General features: G+C 46.2%; 1 protein-coding gene across 1 annotated transcript in view; it reads left to right on the top strand.

The window, feature by feature from the left end:
* The window catches only part of CCDC60 (coiled-coil domain containing 60), a 167,662-nt gene that overhangs the window by 127,026 nt on the left and 16,793 nt on the right, over window positions 1-23,843 (top strand). The window contains exons 4-7 of the mRNA XM_068989616.1: window positions 451-558; window positions 8,372-8,479; window positions 17,081-17,171; window positions 23,264-23,498. Coding sequence (XP_068845717.1) covers window positions 451-558; window positions 8,372-8,479; window positions 17,081-17,171; window positions 23,264-23,498 — 542 coding nt within the window. The remainder of the gene's footprint in view (window positions 1-450; window positions 559-8,371; window positions 8,480-17,080; window positions 17,172-23,263; window positions 23,499-23,843) is intronic.

Raw genomic sequence — 23,843 nt, 5'->3', positions numbered from 1 at the left:
AGTGGGAGTGAGGGGGTGAGGAACGGGTCAGCAAATTCCAGCCCTTGGGCCCCCAAGCTGGTTTGGTAAATAAAGTTTTATTTAAACCCTGCCATTAACTTACTGTTTACATCATCAATGGCTTTCATGCTACTAAGTAGTCAAGATGTGGACTGAATGTCCTACAATAGCATAACTGTTTGTCTCATCTAGTATATCAGTGTACCACACAGCTGCCTGACTGATGTTATGTGTTCTCTCTGCTCGTTCACAAGAATAGATGCTCCATGAGAGAAGGGGGTCTTACGTGCTCTGATTACTGGCTGCTTCTGGGACCTTCACCTTTCCAGCTGAAATTACTGGCTGGTGCACAGTCGGTGCCTAGTGATATCTGCCAAATAACCCCTCGCTAAAGATGTGGGCAATTAAAACTGCTGCTTGTCATTCGTTCTGCTTCTGCTTCTGCTTCAGCGCATACGGGGATGAGACGACGAAGAAGGCAGTGGCTGAAGTCATCCTGCGACCGTTCACCCCCATGCACAGCTGCATCATTTCGCCCTCGCTGCCCGAGGCCCACGTGTAAGTAGTCCCACCTCGGGCTTGTTTGCTTCACTGCTTTATCATTCACAGCCAAGGTCAAATGACTCAACCAGCTAACGGTCATTGGGAGCTATTCCTTTGTCCTCTTGAAAGGGGCAGGGAGCCTGGGGCCAGCAACGCTGTGTGGCGTATAAAAATAACAGAAAGCAGACATGGTGCCTTAGAGCTAAACGGCAATCCAGCTGGGACCGAGTCATTCCATTCCTTACCAAGCCAGACACTCTAATATCAAATAGTTTGCAAAGCCTGATAAAATCTATCTGCAACGCAAGCCTGGCAGATGTCTCACCTGAGCCTCTAGGGGCACGTTTTCCCCAAGACTCAGGGAGTTATTTCCCAGAGAAGCCCCTACTGCCTTCTGAGCCAACCCCAGGTACAAAATCATCATTGCATGGTGTAACAGGGGCTCAGCAACCCTCCAAGGAATACTCAGGCTTTCCAGAACCTTAACATCTCATTCCCCTCCTATCTATTCCAGAGAATTCTCAGCCCAGCTTTTCCTTTCTCACTAGTTAGCCCTTTTCAACTGGGAGATTTCAGGGACAGAGATTAAGGCAAGACTGCTCAACCTCAGCACTATTGACATTCAAGGACAAACAATTCTTCTTTGAGAAAGACTGTCCTGTGCGCTGTAGGATGTAGGATACTGGGCAGCATCCATGGCCCCCACCCACCAGATGCTAGTAGCCAACCCCCTCCCCAGCTCTGACAACTAGAATGTCCCCAGGCATTGCCAAATCCCCTGGGGGCACAATCACATACACACACAGGTACCCCAGCCCCCTCCTATAAGAACCACAGCTTTAGGGCAATGGGCATGGGGCAGTGGATTCTAGACTTCTCTTTCTGCTCATTTGTCAAATATTTGTTAGGTCCCAAAGGCATGCACAGTAAAAATGACACTACTGACTGCTCTGGTGGGCCCTGTTCCACTCAGTCCTCTCAGCAGCGCTTTCGTACAGGTATCTTATTAGCCTGTCTCTGCAGATGAGAGAACAGAAGCTTGAAGAGGTATAGAAGCCTGCCCAAGGTCACAGAGCTCAGCATGTCACTGCACTGGGGTGTTAAGCCAAGTGTGTCTAATTTCAGAAGCCTGATCTCTCACCACCACACACTACACAGAAGGTATATCCCAAGGTTTTACCTCTGAGGAGCTCATGATGTATTTGGACTACCAGGTCTCATGTACTTAAAGTGTAAAGTAATGGACTGAAATCCCAGGACAATATGTCAAGTCATTAATAAGAGCACTTATTTTGTGGGTGGATAATGCCGCCATTACCAACACTATTGACAACGTCATCATCACCAGCACCACTGACCATATCACCATCCTCCTCCTCGCCATCGTCATCACCATCAACACCATGTATTTGGACACATTCCTCTCCCTAACTAGTATTTCCACTTTTCATGAGCCCCACTCCCCACTTTTTTCCTGTCTCCCTTTGATGGATATTATGACTAGTTTCATCACAGACTTATTTGTTTAGGGACGTTCCAACTGGCCGCCTCAACTGGATGTTCTTAAAACATCTCTTTACAAAAGTAAGTTTTGCAGTTTCTCATAATGACCCTTGGAAACACTTACACTTCCATATGTCTCTCCATGGACAGGCCTTCTGAACCCAAATGGTGTAAACAAGTGGTTCTTAGGCTTTTACTTGGATCTGAACCATTTGGGGATCAGGACTTGGGTGAGGGGAATGTCAAGGTAAGGAAATGCCTGGAAAAACACATATTCCTAGGTCCCAAAACCCATTTCCTTTGATCTGAGCAAATAGAGGTTTGCATCAGTTGCAGAAGGGACTGGAGTTTTTGCTCATCTTCCTTCAGTGCTAGATGGGGAAACTGAAGCCCAGAGAGAAGGAAGAACCTGCCAAAATTCTCACAACATTCTCACAAAATTCTCCTGACTTTAAAATCAGACCTTTGTGTCAAGTTTTTTGGATGATAATGGTAGTGGTGACGATCACAGCAGTGGCTGTTATTTGTTATGGCCTAGAACAGGGATCACCAACCTCTTTCCTAGAGGGAAAAGGGACAGGCAGTAAGTATTTCAGGCTTTGCAGACCAGATGATCTCTCTGGCACCTGCAGACAGGTATCTGTGGGGGATTGGTTCCAGGACCTTCCACAGATACCAAAATCTGTGATGCTCATGTCTTTTATGAATATAAATGGGAGTAGTATAGTCAGCCCTCTGCATCCAGAGATGCAGAGAGTCAGCTGTACTTTGTAGTTGCAGCATGAAAGTAACAGTGAATGGATGATGTGGCTGTGTTCCAATAAAGTTTTATTTGCAAACACAGGCACACACTCCTGCAGTAGACTGAAGGCTGACTCTTCTCTTCCTTGGCTATTAAGAGGCTCTGGCTGCATTTGAAGACTGTAACAGTAATATGTTGCTGTATGACAGAACATCTCAAAGTAGAGTAGCTTGAAAGAGCAGCCGTTTATTGTTCAAAGTCTGCAGGTCAGCTGGGTGGGTCTGCTTGTCTGGATCAGTTCCGCTGGTCCAGGCTGGGCTTGCATGTGTGTGGGAAGCTAGCGGCAGGCCCATCCAGGGCAGGACCTTACGCCCAGGTCTCTTGGTTGGTTGGTGGCTAGGCTGACAGGAGGGACCATCACTGTCATCACGCAGCATGCTAGCTGGACTTGTTCCATGGCTCTCAGGAAGGGCTCCAAGGACGAGAGCCTGAGCACTCAAAGCCTCTTAAGGCTTAGGCTCAGAATGGACCCAAGGACCTTTCCACTGTGTCCGACTGGCCAAACAAAACATCAGGCACGCCCAGATACAAGGGATGGGGGAAATGAAGATTCCACCTCCTGATGCAAGAGACTCCAGATCACACTGTTAAGTACATGGATGCGGGGAGGGGTGGAGAATCCAGGCAGTTTTATCATCATTCTACCACAAAGCACCGGGCAGAGCCTGCCGGGTCAGTTCTCAAATTCCGAGTCTTCACACCAGCCAAGGTGGAGTTCAGTCCCAATAGGAGTGATCCTAGAACCAGCTGAAAATTCTCGAATGACTTTATGGGGATCAGTTCAATGATGCCAAGGAAGACTGGATACTTAAAATATATATATATATATATATATATATATATATATATATATATATATATATATATATAGAGAGAGAGAGAGAGAGAGAGAGAGAGAGAGAGAGAGGGAGAGAGACAGAGAGAAAGAGAGAGAGAGAGAGAGAGAGAGAAAGAGAGAGAGAGAGCGAGGGAGGTGAGGTGCTGTCTGCAGGAAAGAGGACAGCCTGTCCTTTCCTCTCAGAGCTGACTGGACTGTCCTTACAACCCTTCCTAAGCAACTGTGCCTACAGCCACTATCCTGGTTTGCCCTCAACAGTCAGCATGGGGCGCCTTATATGCATTTTCTGATTTCTCTTAGTAAAAGGACAAAACGTTGTTTTCTTCTCAGGGATGTAGATGCCCACTTGTATTCTGGTTGGTGTGGCCGTTTCAACAGAGTGGGCTGCTTATTCAGGTACACGGACCCCTGGGAGCTCTCCCAGAGTTCTGACTGCTAGGATTTTAGAAGCAGGATTTGTGCACCCTGGTTAGCGTTTCCATCTATTATGCCCCACATTTAAGAAAAGAAATGCTTTCTCTTTTAATTTAAGAACAGTCAAGATATTGTGCTTTGACCTGACAGATAATCACTATGAAAAAGGAACAATTTCTATCAAGCATGTTTCTGGGGACCCTTTCTTTCTGCCTCTCTGTTTTGCTGCGTGTGAGATGAGAGATCTCTGGGTTTGAGACACTTTATTTTTTCAGTAAGACCTTATTTTTTTTTAGAGCAGTTTCAGGTTTAGAGTAAAATTGGGTGGAAAGTGTAGAGATTTCCCACTTACCTCCTCCCTCTGCCCAGCCTCTCCAGTGCGTCCATCCCCCACCAGAGTGGGCTTTGTGATAGAATCGATGAACTGACAGTGACACCTCACAATCACCCACAGCCCTGGTTTACATTAGGCTTTGCTCTTGGTGGTATACATTCTATGGGTTTAGACAATTGTATAACAGCATGTATCCATCCATTCGTGTATTATTCAGAGTATTTTCACTGCCCTAAAAATCCTCTGTTTACTCTGCCTATTCTTCCGTCCCCCCATCCCCAGCCCCTGGCAACCACTGATCCTTTTACTTTGTCCATAGTTTTGTGCTTTCCAGAACGTCATATTGTTGGAACCATGCAGTATGTAGCCTTTTCAGATTGACTTCTTTCACTTAGTGATACGCTTTTGAGATTTCTCCTTGGCTTTTCATGGCTTAATAGCCCATTTCTTTTTAACACTGAATAACAGTCCATTGTCTGGATGTACCACAGTTTATTTATCCATACGTCTCTAAAGGTTACTTCCAATTTTGAGCAATTATGAACAAAACTGCTGTAAACATTTGTGCACACATTTTTTAAGGCACTTTTTATAAATGAAAAAAAAGGTGCAGACCCATTGGATGAAACCCTGTTCTGCTGAAAAGGGAAGGAAGGCTCTGTCCTGTAACAAGAGACATCAACTTTGTGTTGATGGTTAGAACACAGATTCAGTAACCAAGCTATCTGGGCTCAGGTTCCAGCTTTGCCATTTGCTGCCTTTTTGACCTTGGGTAATTTCCAGGACCTCAGTTTCTTCATCTGAAAAATGGGGATACTGATAGTGCCTTCCTCAAAGTGTTGTTACAAGAATGACTTTAACTAAGGATGTAGAGCAGTTAAAACAGTGGCTGGCACAGAGTAAGTGCTCTCTGGGGCGAGTTTACTATTATTGTCATTTTGCTGTTGTCGCCACTCTCCTTTGTTACCTCTGTGGTTGTACACAGAAGAACTGTGCCCAGATTTTCAGCTCCAGAAAATGAAAGATCCAAACCAGTTTATTCCCACCATATCCCATTTAGTAACCAGAAATGTACTGAGCCTACTCTGTGCCTGGCACAGAATTGCCTGTGGTAGACAATACGCTGAAGCTCCCTGGCTTGTGGGCTGGGGAGACAGGTAACAGGCAGTTACGAGACAGCAGGGACACAATGTGTATGGACAAAGGGACACATTGTAAAGGTAGGAAGGCTTCAGAACCTCCTCAGAGAGAGGAGGCTAGAGAAATCAAGGAAGGCTTCCTGCTGGAGGTGACATCTGACCTGAGACCCAGTCATTGAGAGGCAGAGGAGGAGGAGGAAAGGGAGTGTGTATCAGGAGCACAGAACAGTGCTGAACGCCTCACCTCACCTTCACTGGAATGATTACCACCATCATACAGATGAGAAAACTGAGACTCAGGAAAATTAAGTACTCTGGCCAAGACCACATAGCTAGCAGATGGCACAGCTAGGGTTTCAACACAGTGCAGAGAGAGTACAGCAAGCTTGTGCCTCTGAGCAGAACTGCACCAGGCTGCAGATGGCAGCACAGTGGGGCAGGGGGACTCGGGGCTGAGGAGGGGGACAGTCTCTCCCATGTGAAGGGGTGTTGGTTTACCAGGGCCATCATAGCAAAACACCACAGACCAGGTGGCCCAGACATTCCCAAACAGAAATGTATGCTTTCCCAGTTCTGGAGGCTGGAAGCTCAAGATCAGGGTGCCCACGTATTGGTTTCTCCTGAGTCCTTTCTCCTTGGCCTCACACAGTCTTTCCTCCATGAGCATGCGCTCTAGTATTTGTGTGTCACACCTCCTCTTCTTATAAGGACACCAGGCAGATTGGATTAGGACCCACCTTAACAGCCTGATTTTAACTTCATCGCCTCTTTAAAGGTACAGTCACAGTCCAAGATGCTAGGGATTAGGATTTCAGCTTGTGAGTGGAGGGGGACATCATTCATTTAGATGGTTTAGGGAGTCTGAAGATTTTCAGCAAAGGTAGGAAAGGGCCAGGCTTGTGCCTGTTCCTGTCCCTTGCAGAAATGAATCCAAGGCTCACCTGCCCCTTGTCCCCCTGTGATGCAACAAAAAGGGGATATCTACAGAGGGTCAGGCACATGGCACAGCCACTGCTACTGTTGGCACTCAGAGCTGCCAACATGCACTTACCCTGTGTGGATCAAGATGATATAGGGAGGAAGAGGAAGGGGAGGAGGACCGTGGACTTGTAGTTTCTTTAAAGCAGAAGAGAAACAAAGGAAGGAAGGGGCTTAGCAGAAAAAGAGAGAGAGAGAGAGTTGCTGACTCCAGTTTTCCTAATACCTGGTGGACACGTCTACCCCAGAACATGGGGGCTGTGAGTGGAGTGCCTGGAAGTAGCTCCCCTGCAAGCTGAGGGACTCTCTGGGATACCCCTGGGCCAGCTCTACACTTGAGCCCCAGGGCTCAGGTTCCATCTTGGGAGCCAGGCCTTCCTGGAAGCTAGAGGGTGGATGCCTGCATGCCCCTCTGAGCATGAGGCCCAGGAACCCTGGGGAGCATCGATCAAGCCAGGAGCAGTTTCAGAGAAGAGCACTTACACAGGTTCTAATGGAGGCATCTGGCGCATTAGTGTAAGAGGAGGAACCAGGCAAGGAGGGGCGGCTAGTTAGGACTCCCCCTCGTTTCCAGGAAGAATGCAGGCAGTGAGTTAACCCTGTGCCAACCTTGCTCAGGGTGGCCACTGCACTGGGCCCAAACCAGCACCACAAACAGAGCTCAGGTCCACAAAAGAACAGTCTCTGAGATTAAACAGATGTAGGTTCAAACCCTCACCAATCCTAGTGTGACCTCGGGTGGCTCACTTTACTTCCCCAAGTCCCTTGTCTGCAGAAAGGATGGTGTAGAAGCGCCCTTTTATAGGACTGTTGGTGTTGTTAAATAGGATATTCATCCCATCTCTGTCAGCAGCAAGCTGTGTGACCCAGAGCACACTGATTGCCCCTCTCTAAGCCTCCGTTTCCTCTTCTCTAATATTCATATATGATTTATACCCAGCAGGGTTTAGGGAGAATTAAATACCGTGTTAGATGGTTAGGTATCATCACCAACCCAGTGGTCATGAATCTGAGCAAACTCTGGGAGATAGTGAAGGACAGGGAAGCCTGGCGTGCTGCAGTCCATGGGGTCGCAAAGAGTCGGACACAACTGAGCAGCTGAACAGCAACAAACACTGTGTGTCAAGTGTCCTTCTCAGTGTCTGGCTCATCATAATACAAATTGCCCGCAAGTCACAAAATACAGGTTAAACCTATCTTTAAACAGTGTCTTAGTTACACTTTCAAATGATGTATTCAGTGTGGTTTTCCTCAACATCCAGCTACATCTGGGGGCAAAGGATTTATAAATCTAAAGCAGTGAGTCCAGTTGTTAATTGGAGTAGGGGGAAGGGAAGACATACGATAAATACACTAATTTCCCTGTGTTTCCAGACGTCTTAGACAATGCTAGGATATTTATTGTATTTTTATCGGATGAATAGTTGGATGTCCATTTTGTTCAATCCTCTTGTTTGCCTGAGTCAAGACCTCTGCCTTTCGGGCCCCTCCTTTGTTCCTGCCTGCTATGCATGCCGACTGCCAGCAACTGGCGTGGGGTCATCTCATATCTGATCATGGTTCTGCCACCTGGCCCAGTGACCTGCACAAGCTCCTCACCTCTGAGCCTCAGATCCCTCACTGTAAAAGCAGGCCCAAAACATAGCTCAGGAGCCCATTGCAAAGCTTTACTGCTGTGCACGAGAGACAGTGCCACACACCCAGAGCTTGGCGACAGCTCTCCAGCCAGGAGCCAGCACAAGTCCTGTCTCTGTCGCCACCATTGTGAAGAATGTTGCTCTAACAGGATCCCCCTGGGCTCCTGCCCTCTGTCTTTGCAGCGAGCCCATCTTCCGCCAGCTCTGCGTCCTCCACTGGCTCCTGGAGGCCCTAACTATCGACCACAGCCACCATACCATGAAGCCTGTGATCACCTGCTGGAATCCCAAGTAGGTCTCAACCCTTCTACCTGGGTGATTGGTGGGGCAGAAGCTCCTGTGGGTTCCCCAATCGTTCTCCTGGTTTTTTTGGGGGGTGGTAGGTTGCTTATAGGAGTTCTATCCTACTGGGTCGAAACTGTAGCAGTGAGAACCCTCGTGTGCACGCCCTCCCAGCATCTCTTCCCCAATTCCACATGCAGTAACATCACATGAGAAGCTCAAAGTCTGTCAGCCAGGGCGAGAGTATTCACACCACAAAAACTGGCTGGCCAGCCATCCCAGCCCAACTCAGCACAGCTAGGTTCTCTCCAGCCCTCTTCCTGGATCCTGTCTCCCCACACTGTTCATCATCTGACCCTCTTCCTGTTTCCCTCCTGTCCCCTTCCCATCTCCTCTTCCCATTCTCCATGTTTTTCCCCTTTCTCTTAAGGTGGTGTTTTTTCTCTCTCTTTTTTTTTTAGTATATATTGAAAACTGTTTCTCCACTTGGACCCAAGGGAATATTCTGTGTTCAGGTCCCAGGAGCAGCTGACTTTGCTCAGGCAGAAGCTCCAGCACCTGTTATCTAAGCCATGAAAAGTGTTAGATGCGTCTCCACCAGAGAGCAGGCCTCCTCAGCAGCCTTGGGGCCACTGTCACAGGAACTGCGTGGCACATACAAGGCAGAGCGAGGAACAGGCAGGCATGTAAGGTGTAGTTTCTTGAAGGAGAGTCGAGTTGTCTGCAAGAACAGAACCAGAAGAGTTCTTGTAAGGATTAAGCAAGATAAAGTATGTAGAACATTCAGCATGATGTCTGAGGACACAGTGAGTGCTCATTAAATGATAGCTATTCAAGATCAAAATCCTGATTTTAAAGAGCAGTTAGGGATGTGACTGTCAATACCATTGAGACTTAGGGCAAGGAAGGAAATACACCTCTGAGCAGAATTTTACCAATGGCTGAGAGCTATGTTCACTGAGTGAATGGAAAAACATACAAAGAGATGGAGAGGGAGGGGTGGAGAAGCTACATGAGTTCAACCCAAATCTGGTTGCGAAGATGGGCAATCCAGGGAATGACCCCACGAGAAAAATACCAAGTCTTCAGTTCTCCTGACTGAGATTTTCTGAGTTTCCACTATCAAGCAGCAAGCATCTCCTGCTACTGAAGTGCTTGAAACATAAACCCTGAGTCCTGACACCCACCATGCATTTTCCAAAAGGAAACATCCATCCTCTGGGACCTGTAGGTTCCTAGAGGTTTCATTTCTATTAGACGTAATGATGGCTGTAGGTCTAGTCCCTACCCCCTTGTGGATTTTATAGAAAGAAAGTGGGGTGATCTCATGTCTGATCATGGTTCTGCCACCTGGCCCAGTGACCTGCACAAGCTCCTCACCTCTGAGCCTCAGATCCCTCACCTGTAAAAATGGGCCCAAAACATAGCTCAGGAGCCCATTGCAAAGTACCTCAAAGTGGGCTTTCTACAGGCAGCAAAATTTTACTAACTGGCAGCAGGCATGCTACAAACATGATCTTTGTTCATCTCAGGAAGATCCCATATTTGGGTAGATGGGTGGCTGGTCGGGAAAGTGGAGAGATGACAGATTTTAGGATGTCCTTCTGAGTTGTGTCTGAGTCTCCACTTTATTTAGAAAGGAAAAAAACAAAAAGATCTTCCCGATTTCATCGTGTGGCAATAGAAACACATTATCATTTTCTAGTATCCTCATTAATTCTACTTCTAACAGGAGTTTATTTCAATTGACAAGATGATCAGGTCCAAAGAGAGCAGAAAAAAAGCCTTCAATCATGAATGTGCCAATTACTCTCCTCTGAGAGATGGAAGCTTCTGTTTAGGCAAAGTAAGACTTGTTTTATACATGAAGGGCCACAGATTTTTATTCAAACCTTTGGGGCCAGCCGCGTTTCAAAACTGTGGCTGTTTTTTTCTTTTTCGGCATTTTAGAATGGAAATATGAGACAATAGAGCATTTTACTCCCAGAGGGAACTAGGACAGCACCCTATTGTCAAACATATTTCTGCAGAAAAAAAATGAATGTTTACACTAAATGGATACTCAAGGTAAACAAAGGTCATCAATAGTCTTCCATCAGTTCAGATCATGTTTTGCTGCCAAGTAAATTATAAGTTTTTGTTTTGTTTGTTTTCAAGACCCTTTGGATTTTGGAATTGAATAAAGGGTTGTGAACTCATATCGGTTTTATTCTTATTAGAGACTCACTTTCCAAGGACTGACTAGAAACGAGTGGCCCTTTACAGAGCAGCAGACAAGACCCGGTGTAAGCAAGCACTTCAAGCCTTAGTGACACCTCTTCTTAGCCCCACTCAGTGGGAAAGAGCAAGTGCTCTGCCCTGGAGCTACGTGGGCACACAGTCAGGTGTGTCTTATTGCCTCAGCTGTCCAGAGACACCACTAGACCCACTCTTTTTTTTTCTTTTTCCTTTTTTGACTGCATTATGCAGCTATAGCAGTGAAAACCTGGAATCCTGACCAGTAGGCCACCAAGGAATTCCTGGACCCACTCTTTTTTTTTTTTTTTTAAGATTTATTTACTTATTTCATTTTTGGCTTTAGTTCTTCGTTGCTGCATGCAGGCTTTCTCTAGTTGTGGTGAACAGAGGCTACTCTTCATTGCAGTGCATGGGCTGCTCATTGCAGTGGCTTCTCTTGCTGTAGAATACAGGCTCTAGGCACACAGGCTACAGAGTTGCGGCTCAAGGGCTCTAGAGCACGGGCTCAGTAGTTGTGGCTCATGGGCTTAGCTGCTTCATGGCATGTGGGATCTTCCCAGACCAGGGATCGAACCCATGTTCCTTGCCTTGTAAGGCGGATTCTTAACCACGGACCACCAGGGAAGCCCTAGACCCACTCTCAACTGGAGACTCCAAATAATTTTGACTTTCATTAAGAGAGTCCAGACACTCAAGGGCTGGGCTTCTAGGCCCAAAGAACCCACTGCCTCCTTTAGAAAAAGATAGATGCCTTTCTACATATAAAACATTTCAAATATGACAGAGGTACCTAAATCTAGCCACTGTGTTATAAGGAAACTAGCTGTCATGTGAGTGGTTTCTATGTCAGGCACTGGTCAGGAGATGTGATCTCATTTGAGCTTCATTCTGACTTAAAAATAAGGAAACTGAAGCAAAGAGAATTTAAGTAACTTGCTGTATGTTACACAGCTAGTAAAAGTCAGGATTTGAACCCAGGTAGCCCAGAAAGTGAAGAGGAAATAAAGAGCCTCTTGATAGAGGTGAAAGAAGAGAGTGAAAAAGCTGGCTTAAAACTCAACATTCAGAAAATTAAGATCATGGCATCTGGTCCCGTCACTTCATGGCAAATAGGTGGGGAAACAATGAAAACTGTCACAGACTTTGTTTTCTTGGGCTCCAAAATCACTACAGATGGTGACTGAAGCCATGAAATTAAAAGACACTTGCTCCTTAGAAGAAAAGCTGTAACAAACCTAGACAGCATATTAAAAAGCAGAGACTTGACTTTGCCTACTGCAAAGGTCCATCTAGTCAAAGCTATAGTTTTCCCAGTAGTCATGTATGGATGTCTGAGTTGGACAAGAAAGAAAGCTGAGTGCCAAAGAATTGATGCTTTTGAACTGTGGTGTTGGAGAAGAGTCTTAAGAGTCCCTTGGATTGTAAGGAGATCCAACCAGTCCATCCTAAAGGAAATCAATCCTGAATATACATTAGAAAGACTGATGCTGAAGCTCCAATACTTAGGCCACCTGATGTGAAGAGCTGACTTATTAGGAAAGACCCTGATGCTTGGAAAGATTGAAGGAGGAGGAGAAGGGGACAACAGAGGACAAGATGGTTAGATGGCATCACTGACTCAATGGACATGCGTCTGAGCAAGCTCCAGGGGGTGGTGAAGGACAGGGAAGCCTGGTGTGCTGCTGTCCATGGGGTCGCAAAGAGCTGGACACGACTGAGTGACTAAAGAACAACAACAAAGCCCAGGTGCAAGGCATCTGCACTTAACCACTAAATGATTGTTTCCTCTGTTTCTAGCTAAAGCCCCAAAATCTTCAATTAATTTAGGAAATAATCCGGTATCAAAAAAAAAAAGGATAACTCATTATGAAGTATTATTTGCCAGGATATAAAAAGGGACCATAACTTACTAAGATCATATGACATGTAAATATATACTTTCCTTTAGAAAAAAGAAAGCTAGTCTACATTTATTGTTCTGCAAATAAATTTTTGTTGTTTACCTTAATACATGGGGATTATCTCTCCATGTCAAAACTTCTTTTAATACCTTTGGGGTTTATCAACATATTCAACCAATTCTCTCAAGATCTTAAGTGTTTGCCAGATTGTCGCTTAAAAAAAAAAAATGCAGCATTGTTCTGAACAAGACACATAATAGTAATTATTAAACTAAGTTGTTTTTCCCTTATCATGCGTCCCCACCACCCCTACCCTGGAAAACCTCATTTTCCTCAAACCTACTTTTTTCAGGCACTCTTGGGGATACACCCGTGGGAAAAACAGACATTGTCCCTGCCCTCTGGAGCTTCTATTCCAAGGGAGGTGGTGGGGAGCAGCAGATAATAAACACATAATAATCAAGATACTTTGAGATAGCAGTGGGTGTCATGAAGAAATTGACAGGGTGATGTGATTGTGACAGGGTAGTGGGGTGACTTTTAAGTTGAGTCGTCAGGGGAAGACTCACACAGAAGGTGACGTCTGAGTGAAGTTTCTGATTTCCCCTGCACTGATCCTCCCACTCCTGTACTCAAGCAGACATCTCTGCAGGAGTGGGAGAACATGGCTGGGCAGCCACAGAGCCTATTACTCCAGAAGTGGGGCAGGCACCCTGGCCAGGGAGAACACGGGAGCTCTGATTTCCGGCCTCTCTCTGCTGCAAAGTCAGCAGGTACCTCCGTCCTCCATCTCCAGTTGTGGACTTGTGAACATGTCCTAAACCCGCCAGCAGACCCTCTACCCTCAGAAGCAAATGCGGATTCAGAAAGAGCAAGTGATGCATTTGAGAAAATGACCCAGATTGCACTGTGGTTAGATGTCTTTAAGTGGCAGCCAGAGTTAGAAGGGACGTAACAGTGCTCAACAACCCCTTCCCTTGATGTCTAGCCGATAGAATCCCCCGGAAAGCTTTAGCAGGGAGAGACTGTGGTCTGAAGATCGCAGCGGCTTCTCCCCCACGGATGTGCCTGAGTGCCTCCTACCCACCACCAGCACCTCCTCCATACCACACTGAGATGTCTGTCAAAAAAAGCGCATGTCGTTCATAGTTCAGCTGTATTCAGTTCTCCATACAAGGCATCCTGCCAAGCTCCTAACAAGCCCATTTCTTTGCATCTTCACTCTAATCATCCTCTGACTCAGCTACTATTTCCCCATTTGACAGTTGAGGACACTGAGGCTCAGAGAGGGTCAATATTATTTTAAAAATTGCACATCTCAGAAGCAGCAGGGCAGGCAGAGACTCAGACAGCTGGTCCACCAGATTCTTAAACCCACAGTTAACTACCCAGATATACCCCTTTTCCTGGTTCTGATGCTCAAAGAGACTGGCCTGAGATCACACAGACAATAAATCAGAGCTATAAATTAGGTCGGGTAAATTAAGCTGCCGGACGATCAACCCCCCAGTTTCAGCCACTTAGCACAGCCCAAGCTCACATCTCGCTCACCCTGTACATGTAATCCACACGGGAGTCTGCTCACCTCAGTCGCCTGGGGGCCCAGGATGATAGGAATTCCATCTCAGCGTAAGCTTCCCCATCAGCACAGCAGAAAAGGGAGTCTGACTTGAGCACTGGCCCTTAAACCATCCTCCCTGCAAGCTACCGGTCACTTGCACTCATGTTTTTTTTTTTTTTTAACAAAGCAAGTCACAGAGCTATACCCGACTTCAGAGAGCCAGGAAAACCTGAGACCCCAGTGGGTGAAGGGCTCTGACTCTGCCTCCAGGCCTTGGGAAGGAACACCAGCCTGCCTGCCCTCCTTGCTTGAGGTGTGTGCAGTCAGCCCACTGTGGACAACAATGCTCAGGTTATTGCCTTTTCTCTCCCTATTGATCCTCCTGTTTGGTTTATTTGCTACTGAAAATGAAACATCAGAGAGACCAATCCTGTCTAACCAGGCCCTTTCTTTATCAATGGCTTTGCAAGAGCAATGCTCAGGGCTTTTTAAGATCCCTGGGAAGCCTGCTGCATTTTTAGCTCATTTAACCTGCTGCCTGAAGTTGCAATAGATTTCGGGTTGTCTTGGAAGTCTGCGTGAACGATAAACCTCCATCTTTCCAATTGGGTCTGAATATTTAAGATTTTGAAAGCTTGGCCGAGACCAGATTTAATTTTAAAGGGGAAAGAGGGGCTGCTTTTGAACTTCAAGAAGAAGGCTGGAGGCACAGCAGGGGCTGAGTTAGCAAAGGGAAAAGGCGAGAAAAGCCCTGTGGTCTTGAAAGAAAACGCTCCAAAGCAGAAACGCTAAAGTTTCCAGTTGGTGAGCCTTAAATCAGACTTCAAAAGCGCCGCTAGTTTAAATATTGTTTATAGGACTGAAGTATCGCTCCTTTCTCTGGCTAGATTTTGAATATTCCCTAATTTGATTACTCGGGGGAGAGGCAGGCAGAATCAATGTTAAATGAGCTTCACTGTTAATTATTCAGAGGGCTTTTTATTGTGTAATCAAACATAAAGTCTTACAAAAAGCTTGAAGGCACATTCTCACCCCGCCCTCCGCAGCCCGACTTTGACCCTGTGTGCATTTCTCAGGCGTTGAGGCTGTGAGCTAGGAGATGCCCAGCAAGGCTCTGCCAACAAAGAGCACACACATCCCCCTCTCCACTAGGGCTGGTAAAAGCCTTTGATTCTGCTACTCAGACCCCCATGCCACAGAAACCAGTCAGTAAGTAAGGTTCACCTCTGGCTCCTATCTGAGCACCTCCCCTGACCAGCAGCCCCTGAGGAGCCTCGATTCCTGTTGGTGCCTCCCCACAGTCAAACTGGTCTGGCTGTCTCGTTCCTTCTAGCCCCTCCTCTATGCTGAGTGACAGCCAGCCAACCGATTTAAAGGCTCCCAGGCATCTAAAAATCCTTTCTGCAGGGAAAAAGCAGATAAACGCATGGATGGATGAATGGAGAGATCAAGAGATCAGTCAATCAGTTGTTACAAAGGTAGAGGTCGTTACTGAGTCTTCCAGCTTGCTTGACAGCAGGGCTCCACCACCCTGTAGCCACAAGTCCAAAATCCAAAAGGCTCTGAAAACTCGTTTTTTTCCCATAACTCAGTTTGGCAGCAAAGTCTGACATGAACCAAACTGATCTGGTGGCAAAACTTGAAGCTATTTGTAGTCATTATCCCACCTAGTGTAAATATTCATATATACTGCTGCAGAAATATTGACATGTTGAATTAAAAAATGGTGCCTCAAAGCCCACTGGCAAGATTATGTTAGTATGTAGTATTCAGTTCAGTTCAGACACTCAGTCGTGTCCGACTCTTTGCGACCCCATGAATCGCAGCACACCAGGCCTCCCTGTCCATCACCAACACCCAGAGTTTACTCAAACTCATGTCCATCGAGTCGGTGATGCCATCTAGCCATCTCATCCTCTCTCGTCCCATTCTCCTCCTGCCCCCAATATGTTGTATACATACAGCGTATTTCCGTTGCAAAATGCCAACGTTCTGAATTTGGCAGCACATCTGGTCCCATGGGTTTCAGATAAAGGGTTCTAGGTAGGCCACTTTCCAGACCTACTGGGGCTTCGGTCTCCTACTCAGAAAGTTACAACCCACGAGGGAAGATCCAGGTTTCGTGGGACCTGAAGTTTATTCAGTTGGGGAGAGGGGCACTTTAAGAAAAAGAATACAAAGTTAAAATACAAAAATTAGGTACAGGGCCCTGGAGGGGCCCACGCAAGGGATGGTCATTAGATCCATTGTAAATACGCATCTGGGCAAGTGACTGAAGACCCCAAGTTTGTTTTCTCATCTGTAAAATGAGATGATAAATATCTGCATAACAAGGTGGTATTGAGGTGATTCAGCGAGAATGCACAGAAGCGTCTTGCATGTAGGATTGTATAGAACTTTCACTCAGTAAACTCCAAACCTGTGATTTTCATTGTGCAACTCATCCCACAAGCTTCCCCTAGCACCCCTCCCCGCAGCAAACACACCCAGAAATTCTCTCTGTGTCACTCAGAATTGTCCCTGATGTGAGACCCTTAGGCACTAGAGTAGGCAGAGATTCAGAAACAAACATGCTTTTCGATTCACCCCCAAGAGGAACCACAGACCTGCTCTGGAGTCTGCTAGAGGACCCGAGTCCAAGATGCAGATAGATGCAGAATGTGGACAAATACGCTGCACCTCCCTCAGGCCCTACCCCTCAGGCTGCGGTCTCTCCTAACCTCGATCCCCACTCACAAGACCCCGGCCATGGAGAACTGCCCCTCCCACTGTTTCCAGAGTACAGGAGTGGGGAAAATCACAGCAGAGAAGTGCCACCATCCATCACCGATTTATTGCTTTTCTTAAAAGTACTTGTAATAAACTGAGGCTCTAGAAACGGAAAACTCATTAAGCTGTTTTCTCACTCAGGGACCCAGGTGGAAGCAAGAGCACAATAAAAAAAATCAATAAGGACAAGTCCATGGGACAGAGATGGGAGCACTTCATCACAGCACCGAAGGTAACCGTTTGCTCACCACTCTCTCGTCTGGTTACCAACCCCAACTTGGAGGGGGAGGCATTTTTTGCCAGTCTTTTCTCTGATGGGATTTTTTTTTTTTTCTAGTTGGTGCTCTGAGTGAAGGGAAATCAGAACCTCATGCTGTTGGATGGCTTTTGTGAATTTAATTAAAATGGTTATCTGGGGATGGTAGAAGAAATGCCATTTGGCTAGATACCACTTCGCCGAAGAGGGGAGGAGTAGCGGAGGAGCTGCCTAATAAGGTGTCACCGGGAGGAGATGGATTCACCTCGCTCTTTAGCTCTATATTTTTAATCAATAACAGTCATTTGTCTTTCTCTCTCTCTTTTAACTCAGAAAACAAGAAATGAGTGACTGAACAGACAGGGCTTTCTACAAACTAGAACGTGGGTCTATTATTAAGAGAAAATCCAGAGTGCTGTTCTCTTCACTCAAGAGTATTCCTAACTCCCAAACACATCCACTTAGCAAACAAGCCCCATAATAATAATAATGGCAGGAGTAGAGCGCTTAAGGCTGTTGAGAGAACACACAATGAGATTTTTGTTGAACCCATGCCCCAGCCCACAGAATGGAAATAGTGTTGGTTTCTGCCCATTTCTCAACCTTAGCAAAGAACCCCAGGAAACAATACACAGTCTCATTTTGAAAATGTTAAAATGCTGTGCATTATTGTGGTTATATAGTTTTTAGAAGCCACTCTGTAAACGGAAGTACAATGGGCCAGGTTCTGTGCTAAAGAAGCTCTTTAGGTATATTAACCAGTCCTGTCCTCCTGATTACTCTGTAAATACTATGCTTATTTCCAGGTAGGAGATCATAAAGTTGGGGCTCAGAGAGGTTAAGTAATTTGCATGAAGCCATGCAGAGCCAAGAGTTAACTAATCCTGGGTCTATTTATTAAACCCTGTTTATTAAACACCAAGCTCTTCAAAAGCATGTTTTCTCTGGCATCATGATTATCATCGCCCCTCAGGAAGTTTCACCGTTTTCTTGCTTTTTCATCAGAACACTCTACATCTGAGAAGTAGAGCCTTTGTTTTTATCACTGAAAGTTGCTATGGAGATACCATGTGCATCTGTCTCCAGAGATGCACAGAAAAAAGCGGCAGAAGCCACGAACCTTTAAAAAAAAAAAATGTCCTTCAGGACTATTGACAGCTATAGTTGGAGGAGGGGTGAGTGAATCACTTGCCCTTGAACTCCGAGTTGAAATCCCTCCTGGGCAAGTTTGTGGGTCACACTCTAGGCTGCAGTGTGGTCTGTCCTGAGGCTGGGGAAGCACTGAATCAGGAGTCAGGAGACCTAATTTAGCCACTGTGACCCAATTCCCTGCATGGTGTTGAAGAAGTCCTTTCCTCTCTATTGACCTCAGTTTCTCTACCTGCAGAAAAAGGACTTTGAAAGAGAGGCTCCAGTCAACTTCCACAGCAATCAATATTCTTCTTTATGTGTAGAGCTCATCAGTGCCAGGGCAGTGATCCTCAAAAGCTGGGGAAATTGCATAAATGGAAAGATTAGGCTGGGTAATATAGCAGGGAGTGGGGAGGTCTATGGCAAACAAGAATTCTCCTGCACAGCTAAAGGAAACAACCTTTGCCTAGCTCTACTCATTTCACCATGTGAAAATGGGATCCAGAACTTATCATTTTCAAGAGAGACCAGTAACCTCAGTACTTCATATGAACATATGCCCAGTTTGTAGAATTCTGAGCAGTTAAACATGTCTCCCCATGGGCCACCAGTTTGAAACCCCTGCTTCTAAGAAAGTATAAGGAAACCTTTTCCTTGTTTTGCAAAAAAGCAGTCCTTCCTGGTTGGAAGCACAGCAGCCAATTAACACCACTCCTTGAGTGAAATACCAGACACAGAGAAGAAGCATTTGGGGATTTAAGTCAATTCAGGAAGAGTCAGTTCAATAAAGGGCAAGCAGGATGCCGAATCTGCCTATCACACCTCCCCCCACCCACATTTTATTCTTCTGCCACTCTCAATTAATCAGAAGTGTCAGCCCTTCACTTTGGATTTCCTGGCTGTGACTGTTAATTGAATTTTAATTAATGGCAGCTTTAGGAGCACAGAATGAAATCCTAATGCAAGGAAGATGTGCACAGAACTCTGGGTGGAAAGCTCTTCTGTGATCATCCCAGCCCATCCTCTCTGTTGTACAGATGAGGGAGAGGAGGTAGGGGAGTGACCTGCTCCAGGCAAGTCCCCGAGCTCTGGGTCCAGTGCTCATTGCAAGACTCCAGGCTGTCCTGGTGACACAATCTGTCCAGACCTCAAAAATGACATTGATGTAAAAGAGTCTGGTTTCCAGAATCAAGAATTCACGTTGTGCCAGGTGAGTCAGGAAGAGCTGACTTCTACAGGTATTATCACAGAGCTCTGATAGTCTCTCTCCCTAGCTGGGGCAGGGGGCAAAGGAGCCCTCTGACCGTCTGGCAAGCTCTTGTCCAGTTGCAGTGCCACGACAAAGGGGACACCACACCAGGCTGCTAATTTATCAAAGGCGAGAGCATGTCAGCTTTGGGCATTTGCTTTTTCTTTATCTCAGTCATTTTGTAGCTTCATCTACTCCCTTGGAGATCTGGTTAAACCCAGTTCGAACTCTAGGTCCCCGGGCTATCACTTTCTGAAACATTCCATCACTTGTGTGGCTTTTCCCTGAAGATTTGTTGGGGGAGGTGGTGTTCACAGGGAGACATCACATCTTAAGACCCACAGCCTCCTCCTGTCCCTCTTCCCCGGCCTTCTTCTTGCCTTGTGTAATGGAGAAATCCCTTCCCTCTTCCGGAGCAGGGAGGTTCTATTGCAGGAAGAGGGGACCCCCTTCCAGGGCCAGAAACTGGGCTCTTGTCTAACATTCAGAAATGAATTGTCGGAGGAGACACATGTGCTGACAAAGCAAGATATTTTATTGGGAAAGGTGGAGAGCAGTAGGGTAAGGGAACCCAGGAGAACTGCTCTGCTGCGTGGCTAGCAGTCTCGGGTTTTATGGTGATGGGATTAGTTTCCGGTGGTCTTTGGCCAATCATTCTAATTCAGAGTCTTTCCTGGTGGCGCACACATCGCTCCGCCAAGATGGATGCTAGCGAGAGGGATTCTGGGAAGTGGACGGACACGCGGTGTCTCCTTTCAACCTTTCCCGAACTCTTCCGGTTGGTAGTGGCTTATTAGTTCCATATTCCTTATCAAGATCTCCTGTCATAAAACAACTCATGCAAATGGTTACTATGGTGCCTGGCCAGGGTGGGCGTTTTCAATCAGTGTGCTTCCCCTAACAGTTCCACCTACACTCAGGGCCCCTGAAGTAGTGATAGCTTACTGTGAACAGTGAAGAAGATATAGCTTCGGGACTGGGGACCAGGATTGATCACTCAAGAGATCTCGTATAGCAGAGTTTTATTAAAGTATAAAAAGGAACAGAGAAAGCTTCTGATATAGACATCAGAAGGGGAACAGAGAGTGCCCCCCTTGCTAATCTAAGCAAAGGAGTTATATACTTTTTAAATTAGTTATTACAATAAATCCAAAGAATGTCTCAAGGTTGTAAAGATCTTACTAGACCCACTCCCATAATTTACATTTTAAGATAACAGGATTAGCCAGAAGGTTTTCAGGAGAGAGAAACTGTCCTCAAGCAGGATACATTGTTGTTATATAATCCTTAGTACAGAGTTTAAACTGAGTTGTTTGTTATGTAATCATCAGTTCTGGGCTTAAAGAAAAAAACATTTTATGTGACAGACTAAGGGAATATAGAGGGGAAAAAAAAAAAGATGTTTGTCCTTTCCTCCTCCTTGAGAATTCCAGACCCCTATCTCTGCTTTGAGAGTCCCAGACCCCATTCTCCTCCTCGGGGACCCCAGACTTCTTATCAACCTCCCTAGAAATTGACTCCAGTTCAGTTCAGTTCAGTTGCTCAGTCGTGTCCGACTCTTTGCGACCCCATGAATTGCAGCACACCAGGCCTCCCTGTCCATCACCAACTCCCGGAGTTCACTCAAACTCACATCCATCTGGTTGGTGATGCCATCCAGCCATCTCATCCTCTGTTGTCCCCTTCTCCTCCTGCCCCCAACCCCTCCCAGCATCAGAGTCTTTTCCAATGAGTCAACTCTTTGCATGAGGTGGCTAAAGTACTGGAGTTTTAGCTTTAGCATCATTCCTTCCAAAGAACACCCAGGACTGATCTCCTTCAGAATGGACTGGTTGGATCTCCTTGCAGTCCAAGGGACTCTCAAGAGTCTTCTCCAACACCACACTTCAAAAGCATCAATTCTTCTGTGCTCAGCTTTCTTCACAGTCCAACTCTCACATCCATACATGACCACTGGAAAAACCGTAGCCTTGACTAGATGGACCTTTGTTGGCAGAGTAATGTCTCTGCTTTTGAATATGCTATCTAGGTTGGTCATAACTTTCCTTCCAAGGAGTAAGCGTCTTTTAATTTCATGGCTGCACTCACCATCTGCAGTGATTTTGGAGCCCCCAAAAATAAGTCTGACACTGTTTCCACTGTTTCCCCATCTATTTCCCATGAAGTGATGGGACCAGATGCCATGATCTTAGTTTTCTGACTGTTGAGCTTTAAGCCAACTTGACTCTCTTAGTAGCCAGTCAAAAAATAACTTCTGATTACACACTGTGGACTCCCTGAGATGAGGCCTGCTGAAAGCCACCCTCTCCACCCTGTTAGGGAGATGGCAATGGCACCGCACTCCAGTACTTTTGCCTGGAAAATCCCATAGATGGAGGAGCCTGGTGGGCTGCAGTCCATGGGGTCGCTAAGAGTCGGGACAACTGAGTGACTTCACTTTCACTTTTGATTTTCATACATTGGAGAAGGAAATGGCAACCCACTCCAGTATTCTTGGCCTGGAGAATCCCAGGGACGGGGAGCCTGATGGGCTGCTGTCTATGGGGTCGCACAGAGTCAGACAGGACTGAAGCGACTTAGCAGCAGCAGCCGCAGCCTCCCTGTTAGACATTGATCAGACATTGTGTGTCTTCAGGTGTGCCTCTCCTTATCTTCTTCCCTAGGGCATCACAAGCTATGAGTTTCAGCCAAAGAAGATCTCAGACTGCCCTCCAAGAGCTTTCATTTCAAATGTTCTCAAATGAAATTGTTTCTATTTTAACGGAGTGTAAACTGTAGCCCAGACCTGCATTGAGCTCTTACCCGGAGTAGCTGAGTAAATTGGGACAGGTTAGGAAACCTAAGACCAGGACTTTAATACTGTATTTTACTTAGCCCAATTAATTAATCATGAATTAAATGAGGACATAACCACACAAAGTACATTCTAAAGTGACAGCCAGTCATACAAGAGAGTGTGCGCGCACACACACACATGCACACGCACACATACCTGTAACCTGCCCACTCTGACTCCTTTCAAAAAGTCACATTCCTCTCACAGGACTTTCCCTACCTTCCGCCTGTTGCCTCCTAAGACTTGTCAGCTCGGTCTTCCTGCCCGCCTCCATCATGGCGCCTCCCCTTCTCCTCATCAGTCAACTCTGCCTCCCCAACTCCACCTCCTGAATGTAAAGGCTAGAGCTTTCTCCATTTCGTATTCTTCAGAAAACCCCAGCGAATATAACTCTTGATTCTTTGAGGCCCAGGTGTCATCTGGTGAACACAAAGTTGATTCCTCGAATTGGGGGAGGAAGAACAAGATAAAGCTAAAAGAAATTAGACCCATCCTCCCCTAGTTTAAAAATCAACTCTGATGGTTGTTACGAAAGGGAAGTCAGGATGTGTTCTGGTTCATGGCAGCGTCACTGGATTTCATGTTCAGCTTCCTGTGGCGACTACTGGGCAATCCTGGCACTCACTGAATAGAGTAAGTCCCACCAAACTTGCCTGTGGTGATACACGCGTATGAATGACGTCACTTTGTGGCAGGTTTCCCCAGACCCAAAATATATCTCATGGTGTTTGGAAAGAGTCAAAAAGAATTTACATTCAGAGCCAGGGTTTTGCTTTTTTACTTCCTTCCCTCCCCTCTCCCCTCCTTCCTTCATTCTTTCCAAAATTTCCCTTTCTTATTTCTTTTCTTCAGACCAAGAAATTCAAAATCCCTGTAGCACGCCCCACCACCCGCAAACCAAGCCGGCGAGGCTCCACCCTCAGTCTGTCTCGGACGAGTGGAGGGTCATCCCCCCAGAGCAGCATGATCTCCGTGATCCCAGGCTCGGATGAACCTCCAAGTGTGATCATCCAGGCGACAGGCAGCAAGGACATCGAGGACAATGAATCGTCTTCGACCAAGCCTGAAGAAGAGCCTCTCCATATCAGTAAGTCCTGCCTTAGATCTGACCAGTCTGTGCTGACTCTGCCTTGAAGCCAGGCATCAAGAGCCCCTTATGCTTCACCTTTACCCCCACTCAGTTAAAGAAGACACACAGGTCCTCTAGCCCTGGCCAATTTCCAAGGACCCCTTTGCTTTTCCCCAGTGGAAATCAGAAATAAACTCTAACCTGGGTTACTCTGGACCATTTCCACTTGGGAAACAGCCCATGGTCAGCAATTGCTCTTTTAAAAAATTTTAATACTATATTTTACTTAGCCCAATTTCTAAAATATTGTCATTTTAACATATAATCATATAAAAATATTGATAAGGTATTTTATGTTTTCAT

Source organism: Capricornis sumatraensis, chromosome 17 (genome assembly GCF_032405125.1).
Source record: "Capricornis sumatraensis isolate serow.1 chromosome 17, serow.2, whole genome shotgun sequence".
Classification (NCBI taxonomy): domain Eukaryota; kingdom Metazoa; phylum Chordata; class Mammalia; order Artiodactyla; family Bovidae; genus Capricornis; species Capricornis sumatraensis.
Note: the sequence above shows the minus strand (reverse complement) of the source record. Positions and strands in the feature narration are given on the sequence as shown.